Source organism: Mycteria americana, chromosome 1 (assembly GCF_035582795.1).
Source record: "Mycteria americana isolate JAX WOST 10 ecotype Jacksonville Zoo and Gardens chromosome 1, USCA_MyAme_1.0, whole genome shotgun sequence".
Classification (NCBI taxonomy): domain Eukaryota; kingdom Metazoa; phylum Chordata; class Aves; order Ciconiiformes; family Ciconiidae; genus Mycteria; species Mycteria americana.
Window position 1 is genome coordinate 82,956,761 of NC_134365.1, and position 26,827 is coordinate 82,983,587.

The following is a 26,827-nucleotide window of genomic DNA, read 5'->3' on the forward strand; positions in this document are numbered from 1 at the left end:
CAAATGAAAAAAATACATCACCAAAGACCTCCTTCTCCTGTGCATTGCCCATTTAAAACCTTTTCTTCTCTTTTCCTAGGGGTATCCCTGTTTCCAATTGGAGTTGGGAACAGATATGATGAAGAGCAACTAAGGACCTTGACTGGGCCATCAGCTGCTAACAGAATCATGAAGCTTCAGAATTTTGAAGACTTATCCACTATGATCACATTAAATAGTGACTTTATCAAAAAAGTGTGCATGGGTAAGTCCAATAGAGTTGTAGCCTCATAGCTGAAGCAAAACCCGAAGACCGAAATGTCAAAACCAGAATGATTTTTCTTGACTTGAGAAGTCAGCCCAATGTTCCTTTGTTAGTGTTTCAGCGACAATCATCACAAATGCTAACCTAGACCACCACCATCACTTAGGTGTAAAACAAAATCTGAGCCCTTTCAGCAGGTAGCCAACTGCTATTCTAATCAACCAACTTTCAGCAAGATTTTAAAAACTGCTTAGGACTGAATTTTCAAGCTATCATCTTATTAATAATCAGAGCTGGCCATTAACTGAAGGACAAGAAAGCTCAAGTTGTCATGAACGAATGGGGGCATGCTTCAGAAATGTTACAAGTTAGTTGTGAGTAAAGATTTCAAATTGCATATTTTTCTGCACAGACCTAAGCATTGTTATGTGTATGTCTACAATGAATTCAGCCAAAGTGTAAGAAAAAAAAAGAGTAAGAAAGAATTAACTTTTCCAGGAAAACAGATACTAGAAAAAAAAGTGTAAAATATTTTAAACAAACATTCATTTATTTGTAGATAGCAATGCCCTCCATCTAAGGAAACTTGCTTCAACTCTGGCCAGTATTTTACTTCTTTTGCCTCCTTGGTCTGTGTGTATACAGATATTTATTACTCATATTGTTGTTATTTCTATTACAATAGCATCTACGTGTTCTCTCCGCAAAACACTGTCTCATCGTGTTAGTCATTGCACAGGTTTTTACCAGCTTTGCTAGGGCTTAGTTATGTCTCTGTTAAAATAAGTGGACTTTTTTGCAGAGCCAAGTACCACTAAGAATGAGGAAGTTGCAGAGTGTGCACAGTCCAGCTTAAAGATATCCGATCAGTCTCCACTGGGATCACTTCTGGCATTTTAAAATCTCTCCAGAGCATCAAACAGCTGCCATTTTCTAGATTTAAACAGCTGCCATTTTCTTTCTTTTCTTTTAAAATAAGCTTTTAAAGATGCATTTCCTCTCCTCACACTGTAAAATATGTGATTTTCTTGCCCTAAATTACATTGATCCAAGATATAGGATGGGGAGCAGGAATTTGAAACCAGTAACTATTTTCTTACTGCAATCTGTGCTATAACCTATCGGTACTAGAGGTGAAAGCTTTGTATTTTTATGAAACATACATCCAGCTTTTCCAACAGCACAAAACATTTGCTCAAAAACTTGAATGATAGCTATCTTACAGTAGACACCTAAATCTGAAAAATTTAGCTCTCCCTTTTTCCGATGGTAAAGCCTTTGCTATGGGGTGGGAAAATATCTTCTGGTTTTTTGTTTGGTTTTTTTTTTTGTTTGTTTGTTTTATTTAAGTTTCTTACAATCTGTAAAGTATGATTTTCCCCTCCAGACTCATACAGTTGGATTTCTTGTACAGAGGGAGTCTTACTTTATGTATGGAAGTGTACCAAAAATAATACTATTAAAAAGGTTTAAAAGATTTCCTAAATGCTTTCAAAATACATTACTTGTCCTGGAAAAGACAGAGCATATAGCGTATATATGCTAGCATAGTATAGTGTTATATAAAGAGTTTGCTAGTCAGTGTTTTAATTTCCTAGACACGTGCTTATCACATTGTCATACCATAGTACTTATATGAAATTACTTTCCCTGTATCTTTAGGTGTGTTATGAGAGCACATAAACATAGTAACTGCAATTCAATGGGTGCTTTGTGACCATCTAACTGATTATATAAAAAACTGCCCATCACAGTAATGCCTGAATGTAATGAAACTGAATTTGAGTATTCTGATTGCAGCTATTTTCATACCTATGCTAGTTGTTCACAAATCTTATCTTGGGGTTACTTGCTGTATTTATCTTTCTGCATTTAATAAATGTGTGTGTTCATGAGTGTGTAAATTCTCATTACCTGCTAATTACCAGAAATATTCTCAATTCATCACAAGATTCAGAAGTAAGGCTGGACCCTGCCTCAGAGCTCAAGCCATGATCTTCTTTTAAGTACCATCTGGGCAGAGGTGTATGTCAGTATAAGAAGTGCTATAGAATTACAGCCTACCTATTGCTCACAGGGTACTTTGGGCCCAATGTAATTGCAGAAGTCAGGTAATGCTAGCAGTAACAAAGTTTACGCATTCTTTGACTTTTGTACGCTTTGGACAAATGCCTGTAGTCTTCAGGTAGGGATTCTCACAGTCTAACACAAAAAAACCCCTTCTTACAGCCTAAGTGACAATTTTAAGTAAGCAATCTGTATTTTGGTGACCACAACTTAAAAGGCTGGATAAGGGAGTGAGATGACTAAAAGATGTCTGTTTCTCTTTCAGACCCTGTCAGAGAATGTATAGATGAGGATGGAAACAAAAAGAAAGTAAGTGTATTGCCTGGGTCATCCATCTGGCTTTCAAGTTACAAAGTTCATGTAGGACCATGAATATCTTCATAGATAATCTGAAACAAAAAGTATTGGATATTAAGTATTAAGAATTATTTCGGAGGAGGAAAATGTTGGCTTTTGAACTGATGGGATAACTTTGCATACAAAGGCGACTTCCTCTAATGACACCTGATCTTGCAGTGTGTTAAATACTATTGCAGGCAGTGCAGAGCCAAAACTTGTGACAGTGTGTGTCTTCCCTGACAAAGGAAAATGTATTTCCATCTCCTGGTAAAAGAACTTCTGGGAAAGCTAGACATGGCCAAAATAAAGGCGCATGTATGGGGCGGGGCAATGTCAGTATCCAGACCCTCTCCTTCTGCTAAAAGTACAAGTACCTTGTCCTTATGAAAATTTTATAGGAAGATAATTATTGTGTGATAGTCATCTCTCTAGGGAAAACCATCTCTTAAGTAATGAAATCAAAGTTTTTAGTGTTCGTTTGCAGAAAAGCTTTTATTAATCCTGAGAAAATGCTCAGAAATATTAGTAAACCTGTCTGATCTCTCAAAAGTGATCTGCTGTAAGAAAGGAATGATACAGATGTTATAAATGGTCCAGTTCCTTCATCTCAGGTGAAATGCCAAGGTTTTTGAGTGTATATGATACTTCATGCATTTAAAAATATTAGCATAAGCTTGTTACATGTTTTCTTGTAGGGGTCAGTTATGAGTTCTACCCTAGGATTTATCTTGAATTTCCAGTACATTAAATTCCTTTATTCCTTTGATTTTTCCCTTGTGAAGACATGACTATAAGGAAGGATGTGGCTAATAAAGAAATGCTTATGAAATGTCTAGACACAGGAAATATCACTTATATAAAAGCTGCCTTACATGGTTGGCCTCAGTCAGCTGGTCAGAACACAGGCTTTAGCTAGATCAGACACTAAGTATAACCTAGTGGCTTTGAGGTTGACAACCTAATTAAGAAATAAACAACAAACAAAACCTAAACTTGAAAAACTTTCTTAATTAAAAATAAAAACAAAAAATAATCAGATTCTTGTTGTTTATTCATTTGAATTGCATGTGTACAGGCCTCTGGGCTCCTAGAAGCAGACACAGGTACATGTAGGTAATTGCTGGGAAGCTTAAACTTGAATTTCAGACATGTCAGGTTTCATTTTTTTGGTGATAAACTTAAAGCACAATTTCCGTTCTGGCTAAAATGCTTTTGGAAGAACAGAGGCCAGGCTCCAGTCCATATAAAAATTAACCACGTTTTCAAATGGTAGCTTTTAGGGGGATTTTGTGTTACGTCTTCTGTCAGCCAGAAAAAAATGGATTTTAGAAGACACTGCCAGCATGGTAGCCACTGCCTTTTGGAGCAGGCTGTTAAGCATGCCATGGTGACTTCAGGACACTGTGGAAGTGTTCTGCCTCTGGTGTTCAGCACTCACACTCTGAACTGTTCTGCTGCCTCATGGGCAGTAACGTGCCATTGTTGGCCTGTCACCCACTTCCAGCATAGTCCACAAATCCACAGGGATGAAGAATCAAGGCTCCTTCCTAATTCAGAAAACACAGGCTCTTACATGATCCATAATATTTCAGGCGTTACTCAGACAGTTACTGCAGGAGGCTCCGTTCCCCAAGCGGGATGTCTGTCATGCACCTGGAGACTGTGGGAAATGACCTCTTGCAGTTTGCAAGGAAATCAGAGTTCTCAGGATCAAAAATCTCAGCCTAAGTCCTATCAGTATCATGAGTGATATGAGTTGTTACTTTTTTTTGTTATTACCTCTACCCTGGAAATGACTGTCAAAGGAAGATTCATGGCTAAAGTCACTGTTAGTAGCAGAAGGACAGAAGATCGAACGTGCTAGGTCAGGCCAAGAATCCATCCAAACCCCCTGTATTATGTAGCCAAAAATACAGTCAGGGAAGACTGTAAGTAAGATTATATGAACATTTCCTGAACTGTCCTAGCCTTGAACAATTTGTGACTCAGGGACACCCTGAGCTGCAAGTAGTACCTTTTTGTGTTTGATAGCGCTCAATAGTTTTCTCCTCCGTGAATTTGTTCAGTCATTCTTTGAATCCATGTAAGTTTTGAGTACTTATCATATCCAGTGGCAAGGAGTTCAAATAGCGCTAAATACAGGCTATATAAAGAACCACTGTTTTAATATTTGAACTTGCCAGCTGACAGAATATGTGAATGATTATGATAGATTAAGGTTTTTTTAATGTAGTTAATTCTCATCAGTAGTCTTGTTCTGATGCTCTTAAACAGGCATAAAGGTGATAATAGAAGTGTAGGTACTTGTCTTATAATGGTAGCACTTCCTGATGGAGTGATCTGTATAGTGGTCTTCTGTACTTCTGGTCTATGTATAGCAGTAAAAATCACATTCCTAAACTAGCAGTTTCTGTAACACAACTTTTCTAGTACTGTTCAGCACTTGGTTTAGGGAAGAACAAACAAACCCCTGAATAAATTAAAAGGTGCCAGCTGATGAACCCAATCAAGGTATGTGGCGCTCTCTCCTGCAGATGCACAGTAAGAGAAAGAGTGTGCAAGTCCAGGTCCATAGGTTCAGAGCTCCCTCAGAGAGGAAGTCTGAAGCTTCCTCCGGTGTGCTGGCAGGCTCATCGGTTTCAGCAGACTCATCCGTCACAATTTAGAAACTTCTGCTTTTGCTTTCCTTTCTGTCCTATTCTTACTCCTACGATTTCATATCAATTGGGATTTAGGCTTTCTTTGTCTTCAGAGTCCCTGCGTTTTCCTCTGCACCAGGATTCTTGGCTTTGTTTGGATCCTTCAACTGATATTTCTGTTTTAATGTGCTGTGCTTTGCTTTTCTTGTCTAGATCTTAGATGTTTTCCAATAGATGTCCTGTTAAGGAGTGAAATAAAAACAATTAAATATGTATGGAAACCAGGGGGTCCTTTGCCAGACTTGCACAGCTGTATATGTACCCTTCCAGGTGCTCCACTTTCAGTGAGTTGTAGGCAAGACAACTATAATTAAAAAACATTCCATTTCTTCCTATCTAAATATTTTTTCCACACTTAAAGCTCCTCATGTTACTTTTTCACAGCTTCCTCTAGGCTCACAAGCCTGAAAAGTATTAAGTGATTTTCAGGACAAGTTCCCTTCTCACTGTCCCAAAACATACAAAGCAGGTCCAGTAAATTAACTTGTATTTAATATGTAAATTTTTATGGCTGCAAATCTGTCAGTTCTCTTTTGCACTTGATGGTATCACGTAGCTCAGAGATACAGAACAATACTTTCACATCACTGTTCTTGGCTTGCACACTAGTGCCAAGTATAGTCTGTGAATTATGCTGTGGTTACCTAGATATTTTGCCACTTTGCTCTTCTCTTTCATGGGAATGATGGGTAAGCTAACAAGATGGGAGGTAACAAGCTAACAAGGACAGGATGGGAGGTAACCTTGCCCAATAGCAATTATCTTTTCTTCCCCACATGCTTCTGCTTGTGAATATCGAGAAATGTTATCTAGTTCATAGAACCACTGTCTCACTTGTTACTATTGCTTCTGGACTCATCTCTGTAGACATAGGTCTAGAAAGGGCTGTTTCCCACATTTGGGGATATCCTTGGGAATGCAGGCCTCAGGGATGAACACTCTGTTTTGAAATTCACTGAAGCTATTTATGGACTTCAGAGCTCTGTGGGACTGGGGCCAGAGAGCTCAGCTTTTTGCAGATATGAATCTTGAGATATTCCAGATTGTGACCATGTCTATTTCTCTGTCATTTAGTAGTATGTAATCCTGGTGCCTTAAAATTTAGGCTGTCCTTTAGAAGATGAGAATATATTTTACATTTTATTTTTAATTTTACAAAACCACTATGTATATCTAATAACATTAGTCTGGTAAAGGAACAATTTCCCTTTGGGAAGGGAGGAACTGTTTTAAAGTTTTGGAGTTGTGGATAAAATAACTAGAGTATTCCACGCCTTTCTAGCTTGGAACAAATATTGTTAATTCCTGCTGTGCCATGACCATCTGTGCTCAGAGCTCTTTCTAAAATAATTTTATGGCTTATGAAAACTAAGGGCTTTGACATTTAAAGAAAAGCTAAGGGGAATTCTTTATTGACTATGCTATCCATGCATGCTGTAGGATGGCTAAGCTAACAATAGATGGAGTACTAAATACTTTGTTCTGCTGTAACAAAACATCTCCTATTCTAGACTATTATCTTTTGCTTGGAATTTCAGAGTCTATTTCTTACAGCGTTGCTAATTTAAACTTTCTCATACTCACAAAGTCCTTAATACACTGCATTCTATTATTTAATTATCTAAGTTTAATTTGAGTAGCACTGCTGTCAGTGTCACTTTAGTTGCTAGCTGTAGCTGCTAGCTAGCTGTGGCAGCAGCCAAGTTTTGCATTTTTCTCCCCTCCGCCCATGTTCTTTTCAATTGTTAAATATCCATGTCTCCCTATCTAGCCTGGTGACAAATGGACATTACCGGACCAGTGCCACACTGTGACATGCTTTCCAGGAGATTACACAGTTCTGGAGAGTCACCAAATTAACTGTGAGAGGATGCCAAAACCAGTATGTCACAGCAATCTTCCTGCTGTTAAGATTGAAGAAACTTGTGGTTGCCGATGGATGTGTCCGTGTGAGTATCTATCTTTGCATGTATGCCTCTCCCTTCCCATCACTTCAAATGTTAATCAGAAATGTAATGCTGAATGGAGCTGCTCAGTCGTTGTACACATCAAAGATGACCGAGGTGGGAGGAATTAATGCTGTACACCCATTAAACAAACAGCTAGGAGCATGAGAGTCTCACTGATGCCTGGAATGTGTGATGCTATTTGCAAGTTCAGGGCCACTGTCAGCTTATTTTTTGCATTAGCATAGCTACAGTGTTTTATCAGAGAATTTGACACATGATTTCCAAAGGTGCGTGAACTGGGAAGGAGGATGTATGGAGGAAGACAGAAATTTATCTCAGCAAGCTGTAAGTAAGTGTTGTATTCTTGGTCCACCTCTAGGCTTGAGGGTTTGGCCTGACCTCAGTCAAGCACATGTATTAAAGAAACAACAATAAAAAATGCTCCCTGCCTCCATAAAACCTCACACTGAGTATTTGAGCAGAAATGGTGAACACTGTGTGATCAGTGCCTTGGCTGAGATGACAGGAACAGAAATTAAGTGCACCCACTCGCATTTACAGGGTGGAGGGATTCAGCCCTGAGGTTGGTGATCCATTTATTAAAAAGAGAGGTTCTTTAGAAAAATCCCACATATGTGAAGGGAAGACTTAAGGGAGGAATATAAGAAGGGAATGATGATTTCAGTGAAAAAATGAATTGTAGCCTCCAGATTGCCTCAGTGCTTGGACAGATGCTCTGACAACAGTGAAACGGTGGCAGTCCAGGATAAAGGAGGCAGGGATGCCTGGCTGCATGCAGTGTAGTACAGGGCATTGCTCCACAGCCATTACAGGGAAGAGCACTTCATGGTGTAACGAGGGGTAGGCTCAGCCGCTGAGTCTTCTGGTACACCTCAGCCTGGGTTTGGGGACTGAACTTCACCTCCTCTCTGTGCCAAATGCTCTGTAGTCATATGCGCCAAATGCACTGTAGTCATATGCTTGATTTTCACAAAAATTAGTCAAGATGTTTGTTTTGAATTAAATGTTCAAAAGATCAGCTCCAGTAACTCTTAAAGGCTGTATCTATACAAAAGAATGCATTTCTACAGCCCAATCATCCATGCTATTAGAGCTAAAATTTGCAGAAATCTCAAAACGAGGAACCTGTAGGTGTTATTTTCAACAGTGTTTAGATCCTGTTCAGAGCTTGAAAATCTCTGGCTTGATGAATCTCTTTGACTTTGAGGAAGCTTAGAGGGCTGTGCTCCACAACATAATTCTGAAAATTGGGCTGACATCTAAAGTCATATGATTGCTTTTAAAAATAAATCAGAACCCTCTATATGCCTTCTCTTTATAATGTATAATCTCAGTTTAAAATGTCCTCTGCAGAACTGGCTGCTTTAAGAACAATTTCTTCAAGGCACTGCTTGAAATATCTAAGCTGGGTAGCTAGATTTTGATTCCTGAATTTTTAGACATCTAAAATTTTAACACCCCAACTTTTAGCATTTTCTGAACGCACATTTGATTATCTAAACACTAAAGCTAACATTTCTGTTTTGATATAAATATTTCAAAAAGGTAGAAAGATTTTAGTTGAATCATCATAAATATTTTGTAATGTTTAAAAGACACTGTTAGTGATACCTACCCATAAAAAGTGCATCTATAATAATTTTCTCGCTCCTAAATACATTGATAGCAACATGAAGGCATTACTTTTGGCATACATTTTGGCATATATTTGGCAAAACATGTCTTCATAAAGATTTTCTGAAAGGATGAAATGGAAATTACCATTCATATCATTAGTTGATTATCATGAAAAGACCTATAGTTGACTTGAGATTGCTGCTGTTTAACCTGAGATAACTTTTTTTTTTAGCTCTCTATGAATTTAGTGAGCCATGATATGCAAAATTTAACTTTTTTTTCCCCAAGGTGATACAGCTTGTGATGAAAAGTGGTAAGTTTTCATATGTTGTAAGAGGAGGAAAAAAAACCCAACCCAACCCAGCTGATCAAAACCCCATGGGTAAAGTACCATTGTTTCAGTGACTACTTAGTGAAACCTGGGTGATGCTGTGTCAACTAAAGCAACACCCGTAGCAGGCGGGAAGGCTGATTCTGATGCCGTATGTGCTGAAGTCAGAGCCCAAACTCATAGCAATCAGTAAACTTTAGAGGTGGGTATAGCAAAGTAGGTGCTTAGTAGGAGGTCAGTGTGATTCAGCATCTCTTTGTTGTTATGAATGGAGGCAATCTGTGCTCCAGGAGAATGGCAGTGCACGGTTAATTTACTCATGATTCAGCAAAGTAGTGTTCAGTTATTTAGAGAACTAGAGCCCTTTCAAATGATTGCTTGACAGTGAAGATGATATGACAAATGCTTTTGCAAAGAGGAAGTACTTGAAAAAGTGTTCTTCTTATGTCATATAACTGAGTTCATAGTTATACACCATGAAGGTGTTTGCTTGCTGAACTAGTTATAAATTTTAAAGCAGTATGATTTGCAACGTGTGATTCATGGCTCTTGGGTGTTTGTGGACTATTAAATGGATTTAAATGGATTGCATGAACACATTTGATGCTACAGAATACCTATGAGAAATTTAAAAGGATTCCCGTTATCCTTAGAAATTTTTTAGAAGTCCATGAATAAATAAAGGTTGAGAAACATTGTTTTATTGCTAACTTGTTTCATTGCTATATATACATGAACTTTCTAAGAAGGTACAGTAGAATATCTGAAGATGCTCCACTGCTCCAAAGGGATGTACCTCGACAATTCGGTGCCTGACAGTACACAAGATAGGCTTTATTTCTTTTTTTTTTTTTTTTTTTTTTAGCAAAAGTTGTTGTTTGATGGTTTTCCTGGGAAAGCAAGTTTGAAGGTCAATGAACGGGAAACAGATTATTCTCAAATCTCAATTAGAAGCCAAGTAGCTGAATTATTAACAATGAGAATTTTCTTCCTACATGTTCAGCTGACATTGCTTTTATTGTCCTTATTATCTTTAAGCAAAAGGTTTGAAAATGCATGAGTCAGAAACATCCGTTTGCTCAGGTTTTTGTTTTGGTACTTGTGAGATTATAATCCTCCTTGTTTTCTATTTTGTGAAGACAAAGAAGTGTTTATAACCTAATGATCAGGACACTAAGCTGTCAGTTGGCCATTGGTTTATCCTGTGCACATTATTTCTCTGCCCTTTTCCTGTTCTCCAACTGAAAAAAACCAAAAAATGTCCCCTGATATTGACTTGTTACATGTGTTTGATAAGAATCAAATAGTGTTATTTTGTTTCAAATGTAATACTGTACAGAATAAAATACAATACCATAATAAAAATGCAATGCAAAAATTTAAAAATAAGTATGTTATGGTCTTTCTATAAATAGAGAAGGTATACATTTTCCCTGCTTTTATTTTTCATATAAAATCTATTGATAAATCACATTCAATGTGAGTAAACTTATGCTGAGGGATTTTCTATGAGTTTATCCAGATCTTTTGCAATACTGATTGCTCTAGACAAAGATACTTCAAAAAAACCACACGATGAAGTATTTACCAAAGTTTCTTGTCAATGATTTCCTGCAAGCATTTGCAATTCATTACCTTCCTAGCTTTCTCAATTAATTGATTCCACATGCCCATAACAATTGCGAAGAAATAGTCTAATTTGAACAAAAGCGAATGCCTACATAGCTTTTTTTTTTTTTTTTTTTAATTTTCCCCATTGATTTGCAGGTGTCTGTATAGGAAGTTCATCTCGACATATTGTCACTTTTGATGGACTAAATTTTAAGCTGACCGGCAATTGCTCCTACACCTTGTTTCAAGACATGCAACATGATGTTGAAGTTCTCCTCCATGAAGGACCATGCAGAGCAACACCAAAGATGAATTGCATGGACTCCATTGAAGTGAAACATCGTGGTGTATCTGTTCAGCTCTTCAGTGACATGGCAGTAAGCTAAACACAATGAAGTGACCTGTGCATTGTCTACTCATGCTATAGAATTTCAGGTTATGGGGACAAATTTGTTCCCTTTATCTAGTTTCTGTTCCCCTTGCAGCCTATTCTTAGGCTTCTGACCAAATCCCTCATTTCAATTTCATGATACAATCTATGTTGACATAACAAGCCAAACACATTTCTCTTCGTGTTCTCCCCATTGTGCGGGTGTGACAATGTCAAGAACATGGGATTTGGCAGTGTCTCCCTGACACTTCTGCCAGAAAGGCAGGGATTATAGGCAGGACATACTGCACTCTGATTCTCCTCTGTTGGCAGAGGTCCTTTACACAATGTTGTAATTTCGTGCATGGGAAAGCAGTATGTTCTTCACAAACCTATGCATGACTGGCTAGTTGAAGAGCTAGTGATTTGGTTCTTACCTTGTGTGCTGATGGACCTCAGCATTAGAAAAAAGACCAGGTTAGTATGTATTACAGCTATTTTACAGGCAGAGAAGTATTCAAATTCAATATGACACATTTTCAATCTCTGGGTTCCTCAGACATACAGGAGTCAGCTAGCCTGCAAAGGTGATCTCTTCTGACTCGTGTAGCAAAATAGGATAGACCAAAACACCTGCACCCCATTCTGCGTGGTGATGGACAGCCTTGTGAGGTTTATTGATAATCAGGGTCTGTAGATGGCATTTTAACTTCATGGCATTAGTTTGCTAGTCTGTATATATGTGATGCTGAAGGAATGCACTCATATGGGGAAAATGTTGTTCATATAATACACAGAATGAAGGTCAATTAGGTCTGTGCATTTTTAGACTTAATAGAAAGTTTCAACTTGCAAAATTGATTCTTATGTCCAGATTCAGTTGGATCTTCAAGTACCTGTGAAGTCAAAATGTGTTTCAACTGTAAGATTGGGTTGATTTTAACTGCTTGCTAGAACTGATGTGAACTTGCCTTTTTGAACACAGGTGGCTGTTAATGGTGAAAGGGTTCATATTCCCTATTCTAGCAGTTTGTTTGAAGTCACTGTCTATGGAGCAATAATGCACGAAATCAAGTTCTCCCATCTTGGACATAATCTCACATTTACTCCAAGAAACAATGAATTTATTCTTAAACTTAATTCAAAGAGCTTTTCTTCAGGAACACAAGGGCTTTGTGGTAAGTTTGAAAGCTAGTAATTTTAACAGCTTCCTACTTGGGCTTGAATTGCTATTTATGTTATTGGAATTTTTGTGGTCCTGAACCTGTAAACTCTCTGGTTGAACTGGCCCCCTGTTGTTGCCACATTGCTAATCTATGTAGGTTTTTCTACTATGACCATCAATGTAACAGCTCATTGACTCCCAATAATACCTTAGAAAGAGCAAGGCTAGACATCTCTCATGTTTTACTTATTTCACATTATATCATTATCTTTTCAAGGAGATTTTTTTTTTTGGATGAGGCTTTAACTTTAGGTTCTTACATACACATTTATGTGAGAGACATGTCCTATGCTTGCAGTGAAGGTGAAAGGTTTGTGAGGGTACTACTACCTGGGAGAATTAATTCTACAGTATCCTCTATGGTATAATCTATTGTATAGATTATACCTTTGTGGCATGACCTATACCTCCTGTAATAAGGAAATGGGAAACAAGACCCAGGATTTTTATGCCTCCATTGATAATAGCTATAAGGAATATCATTCATTCCTCTTCCCCTTGGTGTTCATCGAGTGGCCCCAACCAGTTCTGTCTGTCCCGTGCCTGTTTTCTCCAAGTCTGTTTTATTGCTGACTGTATTCAGACTCTTTCTTTTCCTTTTACTCACCCTCCTAGGTGTGTGTGACCAGAACCACGTCAATGACTTCACGTTACATGACGGCTCTGTCACTCCTGACAGCAGCCTGTTTATCCAAGACTGGACAGTGGAAGAGGCGGGGAAGATCTGTGAAATCCGGAGAGAAGACAGATGCTCTGAGCATGCCACAAGCCACTGCCACCTTCTGCTCTCAGATCGGTTTGCAGAGTGCCACAGGCTAATCTCCCCCAACATGTTCTACGAGGCTTGCACAGAAAGCAGCTGCTATGAGGATGAAGCCTGTGAGATGATAACTTCCTACGCTCACATCTGCAGGGAAAACGGGGTCTGCGTAGACTGGAGAACACCCGAGTTTTGTCGTAAGGGGTTTACAATACGTTAAAACTGATACAGAAACTGTCTAACTTGGTGATGGTGGTGACAATGACCATCTTGTCAGTGTAAATTAGTTTTTGAACACAAGTGTAATGGGGCAGAAGTCCAAAGTCAAGTTTCCCATATAAGTGGTATTACAGATCTGATAACTGGTTTGTCATCCACTAAGTTGCATATTATGGAAGAAGTGTTTCTTAGTAAACTGCTAACTAATAATATGCAAGGTAGTTATGTAAGGCTGGAGGGATAACCTATGAAATAAAAATACTGTGAAAGTTGTGCACAGGCAAACACAGCTATGTGACAGTACCTGACTCTGCAGCCACTGAAACATCGTGGGGCCAGGTTTGGACTGAGAGGCTGCTCTGATTCTGCCAGGCAGTTTTATCTGCAGATATCATTGCTTTGGTACAGATATTGGAGGATCTGTACAAGGTGGACAAGGAAACGCATAATTTTGACTAGTGGAACTAGCCTGTCACTGTCATAGCTGCACATAATGGCACAAGACAAGACTTTTCTCTGTAATAGTTTTGCAAATTTCCCACATTCCAACCAAAGCCTAAACCTTTCAGACCATGATGGAAGAGCCAGTGTGATTTTAAATTTCTACTGCAGTGAAAAATGGGGAAATGGCCACTCTCTGTGGTGTCTTTTCTTGCCCAGCGCATGCCAGCTACACTGATCAAACCAGCTGTAATTTGCTTTGCAAATCTGGTTCTCCTTCTGGCTGTGTTTTGCTTGTGTTTTGGAGGTGAACAGTTTGTGCTGTAAGAGAGCAGTATAGCAGGATGTGAGTCTTGCAAATTGCCTAGAGCCCCACAGAAGCAGCACAAGCATGCTAGTGCTAAATTCGGACGGTTGTCACTTTGTATACCTACTCACCTAAATTCTTATAGACATAAGAAGTTCTGCCCTATCTTCCTGTTTTTCTTTTTTTTTTCTTTTTTCTTCCGACAGCCCTATTATGAGGCATACCTAAAGATCTGCCAAAAATGCAACATATAGTTAAGTACAAATAAGTAACTCTTGAGGTGGCTTATTCTATACCTTCTGCTGTTAGTCTGTCTGCAGTGGTGGTTACAGACATTCAGATATTCACTCACAGTGTTTAGTTTAGTCAGGTATCTATCTGAGATGTGTGTGTATATATGTAGGCACTTTCTTTCCCAGCTAGCCCTTCGTGTAGTGTCTTGATATTCCAGTTGTTTTTCACATCTCTTGCCTCTCCAGTTTAGTCAGTTCTTGTTGTCTTGCCTTCTTTCCCTCTTGTTGCCCAGATACTTTTAACTTCAGAATTGGAGAACCAGCATCCTAAAGGCATGATACAGCAAGAACTCAGTAAGTGTTTTGGTTTTGTTCATGTTTTAAACTCAGACTGAGGGAATGATGGGATAGGAAGTCAAGAATGTGAATTTGAATTGGGCCTGAGCCTCCAGTTAGTGTCTTAAATATCTTTCCAGGATAGGTTATTGAGGAAAATGTTGCTATTGCAGACTAAATCTTTTAAGAAACGACAGTCTGTTTGGAATATAGTCCTAGAAAACAGAGGGAGAATACTGCCAGCCATTTTCCAAATTTAGTGCTTCAGTCAGACTTTGCAAATTGTAATGTCCAAGGCTGAATGTCAGTGGAGTACCTTAATAACTCTCTGCAGTTTTCAAATTCCCATCTTGTTACACAGCATGTACAAGGATAGCCGAAGAGTTGCCCATTTTAACACTAGTTGCATGAAACAGTTGTTAGTGTCCTAACAATAGCATCATCTTCTTCCTCCAAGCAGGTGCATGTGTGTAACTGCCAAAACCAAAATTGCCAATTACAGGGACATTATACAGGTTACATTAATGACAAATAGACAGAGCAGCTTAATCACTCTACCACTACATGTTTAATAACAATGGCATGGTTCTGGAGTACCTTGCTTCCCTCCCCTCACTCCAGTGAATCCCTGCCATTTTTCTAGGGTTTGATTTGGGATTTTGTCATGCCATATTGGGACGTTTCAAGCAGTACAAGTCCTTCCTGACTGCTCTGCCTGGATGGGTAAATAGACTCACTGGAATATCCGATAAAGACAGAGCCTGTTCTCCATCTTATGCTCATTCAGTTCCACTGCCTGAGCTTTCCTTGCTCCTTTTTGGGAGGGTGGATGTGTTGAGTGCTATGTGGTAGACTTCCAACTTTGTGTCAATGGATGGAAGGAAACTTTGCTCCAAGGTGAGAATGCATAGTGAGGAAAGATATCTTTTTTAAAAATTTTATTTTTTTTCTAGACCCCACATTTAGTAGACTTGTGCTGCAGCAGCCTGTAGCTTCCACTGGTAGCTATGTAACCCTGAGGCACAGAATATGCACCCCTTAAGGAGGCTCATCCTCACAGTGAATGCCTGCTGAATAGGGTTTCCTCTTCAATGACAGTACGGGCTTTATCTTAATGTGAAGATCATAGGGATTTCTTAACAAATCACTGCATTGCTAATATCGACACGTGTTGGGATTCAGTTTTGCGTGGAGAGGAAGCTTTATTCACCTGGAAATCGGACTGTTTATATAGTGATTAATGAATGGACTGACATATGTTCATTCTGCAGTTACAAAAGAAATGTCAGCTCATGTGGAGGCGATCAAGTCAGCTTTGAACTGTGTAGCTCAAGTAACAGTAGCAGTTAGCAAATTTTGCTCAGAAAGCAGAAATACTCAGAAGATAAATGACAGCAGCAACAGTAGCAGTTGTTAATCTTCATATGCTGATGTTTCCATAAGTGCTTCTCAGCAGCTCTTTAAGCTCATTTATGTGAAATGTGGACATGCCCTCTAGGTACTTGTCATTACTAGCTTGCAGATCAATTAAATTTAGATAGGTAGTTGATGCCTGCATGGTGTATGAAACAAACAGCAAGTTGGTACAGCTCAGGAAAGCTGTGGTCCTTTGAGGAGGATGCTGGTGGCACTCAGAAGCTGCAGGGATTCCTGGAAAAATATTTGCTTGAAAACAACATTTTTCATGAGCCATTCTGGTTGTTGGAGGGTTTTGTATTTTGTCTTTCATTGGGTTGTTTTGCAGGCTCAGGTTAGAAAGCAAATGCATAACAGGCTGTGCCTGCTCAACTGAGGGGCAGTGACATCTGGCAGAGAAGCAAGAACGAGGGTCAGGAGGAGGAGGAGAGAGAAGCAATGGGATACAAGAAACCTTTAAACCACCTCTGCTAATGAAGGATTTGTGTAGTGGAGCTACACTGAGATTATCTGCTGCTGTTTGTTCTCTTTGTAAGCAAGGCATGCTGGTGAGGACCATAACAGCTGAAGGATTTAAACCATGACTTGGAAATCAACAGTATGGGGGTGGTTTTATGACTGCCTTCAGCTGATCTGGGACAGTTTTTCTCTTCCTCTTCCATCTCCAGCTGTGCATTCCCACTCCTTTTGCTGTGCTGGCAGTAGTCCTCACATGCTGCTTGGTGAGCTCTGAAAATTAGCTGTAAAGGGAAGAATAGTGCCAGCAGGAAAGAGCAGCTGAGGTGAGGAGACTAAGGAAGAGAGGGGACTGCCCCTTTTGATGGCAGCACTGATCTAAGTTGGTTTAATGTGGCCTTGAAACGACTCCCAAGAACACTGGAAAAACCCTCCTAAACATACTCCTTTGGGTAAAGAAGACTGTTAAGGGAGGTTTAAGAAAACTGTGCCTGAGCAGTGCGAGGAGGTTGACTGGCAGCTGATGAGCTATTGGCCCTGGTGCATTATTCACTCCAGCTTCATCGGCATTGGGGTTTTAGCTGTCCTTTTGGCTGCACATGACAGTATAGTGAGGCAAAAGGCAAGCCAGCAGTATGTGACCTCAGGAGCTAGCTAGCTACTAAATTTGTGCTAAATCATACTACTGATAAGAAAGGAGTGGCATCGTTGCCTGAAGTGTACCTTTCTCCATGTATCACAGGCTTGAAAACCACCCCTCCTCTAAATATCCATTTAGTACTTTAATCAAGGTTGCTCTGTCTTGTCTGCTCCAGATCTTTCACTCTGAACTTGTTAAGTGGTTTATTTTATTTTGATGGACTTGCACCTTCTGTAGATCCTCACAGAGGTTATTTTCTCCCAACCAAGCTACTAGGAATACCTACTGTAATTTAAAGGAAAAATAAGGATCTGAAGAAATGTCAATACTTAAGTGTGCCAGATGACCCTTTGAAAAGTGCAATCATAGATTTACGGGAAACGTGAAATCTTTCCCCACCTTTTCTTTTACTTTATCTTCCTTTACTTTATCTTCCCTGTTTGAAAGAAAAGGTAATTTTTAATGGAGCCAAGAAACTGAGAATACAATATCAATACATGATCATAGTAGCATCATACAGGATAGTATATGAGGTAGATTTCTTTTGAAACTAATTTGGAAGAAGAATTACTCTTCTGTTGCTTGCTTTACAGCCTTATTTTCCCCTTTTGCTAATACTCACAGTTTTCCTTTTCATACAGAAACAATAGGCATTTGAGGTGAGCATTGAAATAGCCAGCCAAGAGGGTGGCTTGTTAAAGGACTTGTTTCTGAGGCTCGCTGTGGGGAGTCCTTCATACCTCCTCACATTCCATAACTCTGGCAGAAGTTTCCATACAAAAATCAAAGCTACCTGTAGGTCATGTAGGACTTGGCCAGATTTCTGGAGCACAAGGGTAATGTGTCTGAGGTGGCTTTCTACGATTGCCTGGTTGTCATTGTGCCAGTAGGATGAAAGGATGGTTAGGATGATTTTCCAGACATTGATGGAGTTTATCCCATCTCTTGACACTGCTTATGCACATCTCATTCCCATGCCCCCAAGGACAGAGGTGACTTCAAAACAAGGGCATTCACGTGAGCTCTCTATAAAGAAATTTATATTTCTTTTGCAAAACATAACCACCTCATTTCTTCCTTCCTTGAAAAAACATTGCCGTTTTACAAAGGCACACAGGCTTTTTGATAGCATATCTGGAGTCCGGGGCATAGTTCTTCCCTGCATTTTTCACACACCTGGCTCCTTAAAGCCAGCCAAAGAGGAGGAAGGAGAAGGGGCTATGTTACATTAGAGGCTTTAGCATTGGTACTGATTCTGCTTGGGAGCTGTCCAGGTTCTACACTGATGGGCATCAGCATTAAACTCTAAAATAAATTAATCTACTTTTGTGCAGAGAAGGTTTACTAGATTTGCTCTAGGGCTAGTGGTAGGTAAGCAAGATGAAAGCCAGTGTGCTGAGTATATTTGCTGACACTGGAATAAAAAAGTAAATGACACACTATCTTAACAGTTGCAGTGGATGTATTTTTCACACATTTATTAGACCTGACCTGAGACCATCACAGGGAATAAGCACTGGTGCTTACTGTAGTCACCTTGTTTACAGAACTGTTTCTGGGAATGAGCATTTCTGGAAAACACAGTATAGTCTAGGTAGCTAGGTTTATAAGCAGTCAATTTCTCCTGATTTACTTGGATAGACTTTTTTGTGTTTTCAGAATCCAGCCAAATAATTTCATAACAGGATTGGACTCTCTATCAAGTTCCTGTGGCTTTTCAAGTTCCTCTGCATCTGCTGAACTATAATGGTTATCCACACATACAATCATAGACTCCAACACACCAGAAATAATCGGATTTAGCATGGCTTGAAACAGAAAAGAGTTAACATTAAAGGCATTTATGTTCTGTTTCCTTTGGCTATGAGGGGTGTGTGTAGACAGTTCAGCTGATGAATGCTTGCTTGGTTGGAAGCTCAGGTCTTCATTCAGTAATTTTATTTCAGTGTTTTTTGTCAGGGGACTGAAAAAAAGTTTTATAAACCTCACAGCAGTCACAAACTGGGAAATAAGAAACACTTTTCCTAATTGAAGCTGTAGAGGAAAAATAAAGTAGACTTAAGGGAGTACACGGTATGGAAGCTGTGTCCATAAGTTTCTTGAATAGCTATAGACTTAGTTTTATGTTTGCTTTTAGAGACAATACCCTCAGTGTTGTGAACTCATCAGTAAAAATTTTATGTGTTGGCTTAGGGGGGAATGTAACTTTCCTTGATTCAGTTAATTCCCCTAATAAGGCAATTCAGTTAATAAGGTGCAGAAATCCAGCAGGTTCAGTTTTGAATTACCAAAATGTTCTGTTTGTTAGCTTTCTTTAGTTGCTTGGGAACACTGCTGCCTATCAAGTTGTCAAAAAAATCTTTGTTCAATGCTTTAGCCTGTCCTGGATATCTCCTAACCATGCGCCGTTATCAGTGCTTCTCTAATACACATAAAGGTGGTTCCAAATTCTTATGTTTCTTGCCCAGCGTCGAAAACAAAGTTAGGCAAGGTGTTCGGCTCATGTAAGCCATTGTATCATTATTAGGGTAAGTTATACTTTGCTGATTCGTGTGACCTGAAAATGTGGCTTGATGATTTCTGCATGGACTGTAACTTAAGCAAACGCCTTCAATCACTTTCCACTGTGGATTTTGTTAGTTTTAAAAATGTATTTTCAAGGATGCTAGTGGCTGCGGAGGACAAAATATGTTCATCAGATGATGGCTTTCAAAAACCTGAACGGAATTCTAAAGAAAGGGTGAGTGGAAACATTTCTCTGCATTTCAGACCTCTTTATCTAAAGAGTTTTTTTCTGTCTTCCTCAGCAATGAAATGTCCCACATATTTGACATATGATCACTGCCACAAAGCCTGCATAAAGCACTGTGAGAATAGTACCAAACTCAGTGTCTGCAAGGATTATCCCACAGAAGGCTGCTTCTGTCCAGACGGACAGGTGATTTTTAATGACAGCTGTGTTGATGAAGAAGTCTGCACACAATGCGTCAGTGAAGATGGCACGCACCATCAGGTAGCTATATACTTAGCAGCTTACCTTTGTAAGTGGTTGGGGTTCGTACTTTTGCAAGTAAATCTACCTTATAAGTCTAACTATTTTCCCCTTTGGATGCTTTATTTTCTAGCTCAGTTCCTCATAACTGGCCAGCTGACAGCTCTATGTAGCTTCCTCTAGTGTGAAATTGGCTGGGATGGATATAAAATTCACAGCTGGGACTATACAGACCTGGAAATGCATGACAAATTTGTGTAGAGGGAGGTCTAGAGGGAAGAGAGGAAGGATGGCATAAGTCAACATTTACCAAGATAAACACCTCCATTCAGTAGGCTTTTACCAGAAATTACAATTTAATCATAAATCTGGAACCCTTGCTTAAATGTATCGTATTGTCTTTGCAAAGCTTGCTGAAATATTTTCAGTGGTTGGTGTGGAGCAGTGAGACCAAGATGACCTCATGTCAAGTTATATTAGCCTACCTCATTTTTTTTTTAATGAGAATCATTCCTTTGATGAAATTCATCATTTTAGTTTTACTGAAAATCCACTTTCCTCAGCTAAATCAGAACTCTCTGTGGTAGAATGGGATTGGGAAGAGCTATGGGTGCTGGGTGCCAGACTGCAGTGAAAGAGACTGTTGATTTCCCTTTCAGCATCACACAGTAGGTGCACAAGCTCCTCCCTACATCCCCTGTTCCAAGTAGCAGGAGTTGTTCATCTTCATCCCCAGCTTCTCAACTCTGGGAGTTTTCACCTAAGTCAGCCAGTCCTCTTAAAGCTGTAGTTTTGTTATGAGACTTTAAGAAGAAGTGGCTTTAATTTCAGTATTTTATGGGCTTTAGATTCTTATGGGATTTTTGCATGGTCTTATCATACTCACCAAACATGCTGTCAAAGACATAATTGTTTTTGTAACATAGATCTTCTGTAAATAACAGAATGCTCTGTGTGTGTGTAAGTCTATTCTTTAAGTACAAAGATAGATTTTAAAAAGTAAATGACTGTATGTACTCTGAATAACTTCATTTTACACACGCAAATTTAGACTCATGTTTAGTTCAGCAAGAAATGTGTTATAAACATTAACAGTTAAACTGAAAGGAAGAAAAGACTATTTGTGGCTAAAACATCTCTTTAAAATATTGTTTGCATTGATTAACATAATGACAAAATCATCAAACTTAACAGAGTAAACTTAACAGAGTTTCTTTAGGTGATAGGGTACCAGCAAGCAATGCACTTGACTTAGTGAAGCAAGTATTCCAGGCACTGCTTTGCCACTGCAGGTCTGCACCGGGAGCCCCGCGTGTGTCAGTGCAGCCTGCCCTTGTGCAGGACAGGTCCAAGGATGCTGGCCCCAGCATCTCACCTTGCCATGACTTGTGCCTTAGTGCTGCCTGCTGGTACTGTCAAAGCACAGCACGCTGAAAAAGTATTCACTAAAAACGATTTTGAAGGTTTCCTACTGCTGGGCAAGGGGCTGGTACAGGAGCCTAACAGCATTAAGACCCCTCCTCAGGTGTACATATCCTATGGATCTTGGCAGCGAGAGGGAAGACATAGAGAAAGTGTGTTCTTTTGTTCCACAACTGCATTATCCAAATGACTTTTTTCAAAACAAAAGGTTAGAGTTTTCCGAAGGATTGAGCACGTGGACTTTGTACTAGCTTTTATTTTAAGGTTACAGTATCTTCATACATATGTCCTTTGTGTTCTGTTTTGGATCTTTGTTTTAAATACAATATTATTGGATTTGTGTAGGGCTTATAGAGTTGGTAAAATGGAAGGAAAAAAAACCCCAGTAATTTTTGTAATAACCTTATTATTTCTCTTGAAGGAAAAAATAGCTTGCAATGTATATAATCACTGCCCTAAACACAGATCAATTGTGCACAACTCTCAGTGAGCCTGAGAACTCTAGTTATTATATTATGATTCTGTATGAAATGGTTATTGTGAATGCAGATTAAAGCCTAGGATCTCTGTGCCTTAAATCCCTGAATCCTGAGGCAATACCGTGCATTTTCCATTTAAATAATTGTTTCAAGCCCTCATGGAGAAAAGCTCAGCACACATCTTGGGAATAACGTCTGCAAGATATCTCCCTGTTTCTGCAGAAGTTCTGAAATTCATGAGTTGTCGCATGCCCCTTAATGGGGTCTTAACTCTGAAAACCTCTCGTCTGCACCCCAATGGCAAGGCTTAGCTGCAGCTGCTGTGTGGATGGGGAGGTGGAGGGCAGGGGAGGATCAGCTCACACAGCCGTTTTGCGTCTCCACCGTTGCAGGATTAGCTGTGTGAGCAATACAACAGGCAGTGCAACTGGTGGTGGGTTATGATTTCCTTAACCCCCTTCTTTCCCTCTGGTGTTCTTTCCTCTGTTCCTTTCTACCTCAGATCATGCTTGGGCTTACGGGATTCTCAGTATCAACACCTATATAGATCTCTACTAACACCGTGCTATCTCTTGTCATTTCTTCTGATATTAGAAAGAGACTCCTACTTATGCTGAAGAAAACCTGTCCGAAAATTGAGGCTGCTGAAAATGTTTAACGGATGTTGTGATTCTCTTTCTCTGTGTCTTGAAATGTCCACATGCTTTTCACATCACCACCTGCAAATGTAGGCATTCTCTATAAGCTGCCTTCTCAGGGCTTTTTAACCCTGAGGCCATTGAATGCTCTGGCAGAGGTCTCAGAGTTGTTTTCCCAAGCCCTGGGATAATGTTCTTTACTAGCAATACATTGATGCAAGCTTTCTTTGACTAAAATAGATTTCCTATAGATTAACCAACCCTATGCGATTTGGATCCTAAGCTTTGTTAAACCTCTGGTTGGCTTGTTCTAGCATGCCTGCTGTCTTATCCTTGCCATGCTGTTAACCTTTGAAAGTAAACTGTCTTTTCAGACTCCTGTGATGGCTTAAATTACATAGATATCTCTGGGTACAGGTGGCAGTATGCTTAGATATTTCCTTCCTTTCTTCTTATTACTAAAGATCTTGGCAGATGGTTATTTTTAAACTGCACTCCAGTTTTCTGGATGACACCTTTTCCCTTTGTGCCATCCTAACCTACTCTACATGTTCTCACCCAGAACCTGGATCAATTGTGCAAATTAACATTATTGTCCCATAGTGCATCTTTTCACTCTTGCCTACCTGTTCACATGGGTTTTAAATGTAGATAGTTCTTTATAGGTAACTAAATCTTTAAAATCGGTGATTTTCCTCTCTCTCAAGAGAGAAAGCAGTGGTTGAATAATGATACACTTCACTGGCAATATCTGAATGTGCTTATTACCTTCAGGTAATCACCGCAGTGGTAGTTTCAGATTTGGGCTTGCTATAGGGCTTTTCCAGTCTGCAGTCCACTGGGAAATCAAGTGATGACACCCTACATACTCTTAATAAAAAATATGCACTGTTTATTTCTCTGTGTTTAAGTACCAGTGATTTGGGAAAGCAGCCACTTCTATGTATTTCCCAAAATATCGTTGTTTCTGTTATTACCACTGAACATCCAATCATGGTATGTAGTTGCGTGAGTCCACTGTTACTCACAATAGCCTGCGATTGCATTTATAACATCTGAGCATTTTTCATACTTAAAACAATAGTGACTCCTCATCTCATTCATGCATTCTTTACGTCCTTTGCTAAATTGGTACACTACAGTCATTTCAGAATTATGTGTCTCCTTAGGTTCTTCCTGTTAACAGAGCAACCAACCAATCCTGCATCTAGCCTTCTGGTTTTCTAAATTAATGTTGCTCAACCTCACCCACTCCCATCGCCAACATGCCAGCGGCCAGAATATTTGATTTCTTTCTAACAATCTGTTTTTTTTTTCATGCAGCACATGGAAACATGGATTCCTGCTAATGAGCCTTGCAAGATCTGCACGTGTCTTGATAACAAGAGAATAAACTGCACCATCAGACCTTGCCCTACTGCCAAACGTAAATTCATTTAGCTCTAAGTATGACTGGACTTGAATTGATGGTTTTGTTGCTTGGTTTTCTAGTTCTTATCCAAACTTGTTTTATGGATGTTTTCTTCTTACTCCAGCTGTTCAGTGTGGTCCCTGTGAAGTCCCTCGTCTGCGCAGGGATCTTGGCCAGTGCTGCCCCGAGTATGAATGTGGTAGGTTCTCATAAACTGTTGGAGTCTTCTTGGTACATATTTTTATGAAATGTTTCAAAGGGATACAATCTGTGTTTTTATTTAATACCATACTCCATTTTTTAAACCTCTGAATGACCATACAATCATCTATGTGGAAAAATAAACAACTCCTGAGGATGTGAGTCTCAATTCACTTCAAACTTGGCTTTCTGTAAGGGATGAAGAAGGGAGCAGAGCAATTTGTTTTAATCTAAATGACATTAGAATGGTCTTTTTTCAAGTATCTATTTTTTCATGGTCTATATTTGCACATTAAATATAACATTAGAACCTTAATCCTCATAACTTGAACTGTTCCCTAAGCTATTTTGAAAACAAACTCTGACCTGCTGAACTCTAACTTAATTCATATTTTAGGATAGCAATTGAATGTAGGGGGAAAAAAAAGGTTAATGGGGATGTGCATGCGTGTGTGTGTCTTTTCTTGAGGACTAACTAGTCAGATGTGGTCTTAAACACTCTTTCAATTTCTCTTCTTAGTCTGTGATCTGGTTTCCTGTGATTTGCCTCCTGTCCCTGCCTGTGAGTTTGGCCTGCAGCTTGCTCTGACCAACCCTGGAGAATGCAGACCAAATTACACATGTGGTAAGATATTTTTTTAGCAGGGAGTGATGCTGGAGCATTGCATTTGAGCAACACTGACAACTTCCTTTAGACATTATTTTCTCCCTCTGAACAGTTTAATTTTGGAGCCAATGGAAATGTAATGATTTCACAGACTTGGAAGGAGGGTATTGTTGGCACTTCCTGAGTACACTTTTGAATTAAGGAAAAGAGAAACACTTTACTCTTGGATGTGTGTGCTCTGACCCTTATGCTTATTTTATAAATCTTTTTGATTCTATACGAGACAAGAGTTTTTTGGCAGGGTAGGAACTTTTTCTGAACCTGCAGCATAATTTTTGACCTGGGTCTTTTATATTTGCATTACTTCTTAATCTTTAAGTAGGTTTGTAACAGTTTGCAGTAGCAAATTAGTGCCTTGCTGCCAGAGAACTGTCTTGTTCACTCGTGGCACTCTGAAATGCTGTGTGCTTGACATGGTACCTACCTTTTTCTGCTAGCGTGTAACAGAGAAGCATGCAGCTTAGTTCAAAGACCTTCCTGCCCACCGCATCGAGAGCTGACTGTTAAGAAGACCGAGTGCTGTGATAAATATGAGTGTACCTGCAGCTGCACTAACTCATCAGTGAGCTGCCCTCTGGGGTATCTATCCAGATCTCTCACCAATGACTGTGGCTGCATATCTACCACCTGTGTTCCAGGCACGGTAAGGGAAGTATGATTTGCACAGATAAGAGTATCTTTTGTGTGTGGAGTGACAGCACCAAAGTCAGTGCATAGCTGGATATTAACAAGCCCCCAAAGAGACTACTGGATAATGATGCCAGGGCATTTTAAATTTATATGTGTCCGAGAGAAATACACTTGCATCCCACTGTTGCTTGTTTTGTTACAGACATTTATTCTGACCATAACCAATCTATTTTTTGTGACTTTGAGATAATCAGATGATTTTATATATTCCTAATGCTTGAATGACCTTGAAGTTTTATATATATTAGGAATTTCACAGGTAATTTTCAAATTTTTATTTTTTTTCTGGATAACAGAGGTACATGCTTTTGGATCAGTACAGTTACTATACATTCTTTCAGTCCTATACTAACTTTATTGAAATATTTGGAACACCCTAGACCTAAACTCCTTGTGCCCATTGATTACCTTTGCCTCTACCTGAGGAGGCATTGCATCTTATATGAACTATATTGCCACTTTAAAATTTTTGCCAAATTAATACCTGACTCTCTTGAAGTTTCACCAGGATATATTTTTCCTTATTTTGCCAACCTTTTATTAAGTTGTTATACTATGTTAACCTTTAAGATAAGGTTGCTTAGAGGAGCGGTTGCAGGCCAATGTAACCTTTTCATTGAAGCAACCTTACCTAACAGCTTAACATAGGGTTACACTGTCTTGCAGTTCAGGAGATATAGCCTTTATTTTCTCTGTTCCTAAGTAGTTCATGACCTTGCATAAGTAATTTTATGTCTTTGTGTCTTACTTGCTATATCTATAAAAATAAATGATGTTCATCTCTTTAACAACATGCTGTAAAATTTACTAATAGAAAGTGCAATATAAGAGATGGCACTACTTTTGTCGTAGCTGTGATGACCTAAGGATACAAGAGAATGAATGCTTGTAGCTCAAAGTAGGATCTTTTCAGGTCAGCTGATTTAGCTGGAAGAAGTTTTGTGTGCACAGCTCCTTCTACAAGACTCACTGTTTATTATCTCTAAATATTGTGTCACATTATACTTCCAGTGAAACTGAGTCAGACCCTCGGCAATTCCACCAAC

General features: G+C 39.2%; 1 protein-coding gene across 1 annotated transcript in view; it reads left to right on the forward strand.

Moving 5' to 3' along the window:
• VWF (von Willebrand factor) overlaps positions 1-26,827 on the forward strand; it is a 147,552-nt gene that overhangs the window by 91,528 nt on the left and 29,197 nt on the right. The window contains exons 33-43 of the mRNA XM_075491424.1: positions 80-244; positions 2,577-2,620; positions 7,121-7,298; positions 11,035-11,255; positions 12,234-12,426; positions 13,089-13,430; positions 20,089-20,294; positions 24,136-24,238; positions 24,348-24,422; positions 24,945-25,049; positions 25,529-25,734. Of these exons, the coding sequence (XP_075347539.1) occupies positions 80-244; positions 2,577-2,620; positions 7,121-7,298; positions 11,035-11,255; positions 12,234-12,426; positions 13,089-13,430; positions 20,089-20,294; positions 24,136-24,238; positions 24,348-24,422; positions 24,945-25,049; positions 25,529-25,734 (1,838 nt within the window). The remainder of the gene's footprint in view (positions 1-79; positions 245-2,576; positions 2,621-7,120; positions 7,299-11,034; positions 11,256-12,233; positions 12,427-13,088; positions 13,431-20,088; positions 20,295-24,135; positions 24,239-24,347; positions 24,423-24,944; positions 25,050-25,528; positions 25,735-26,827) is intronic.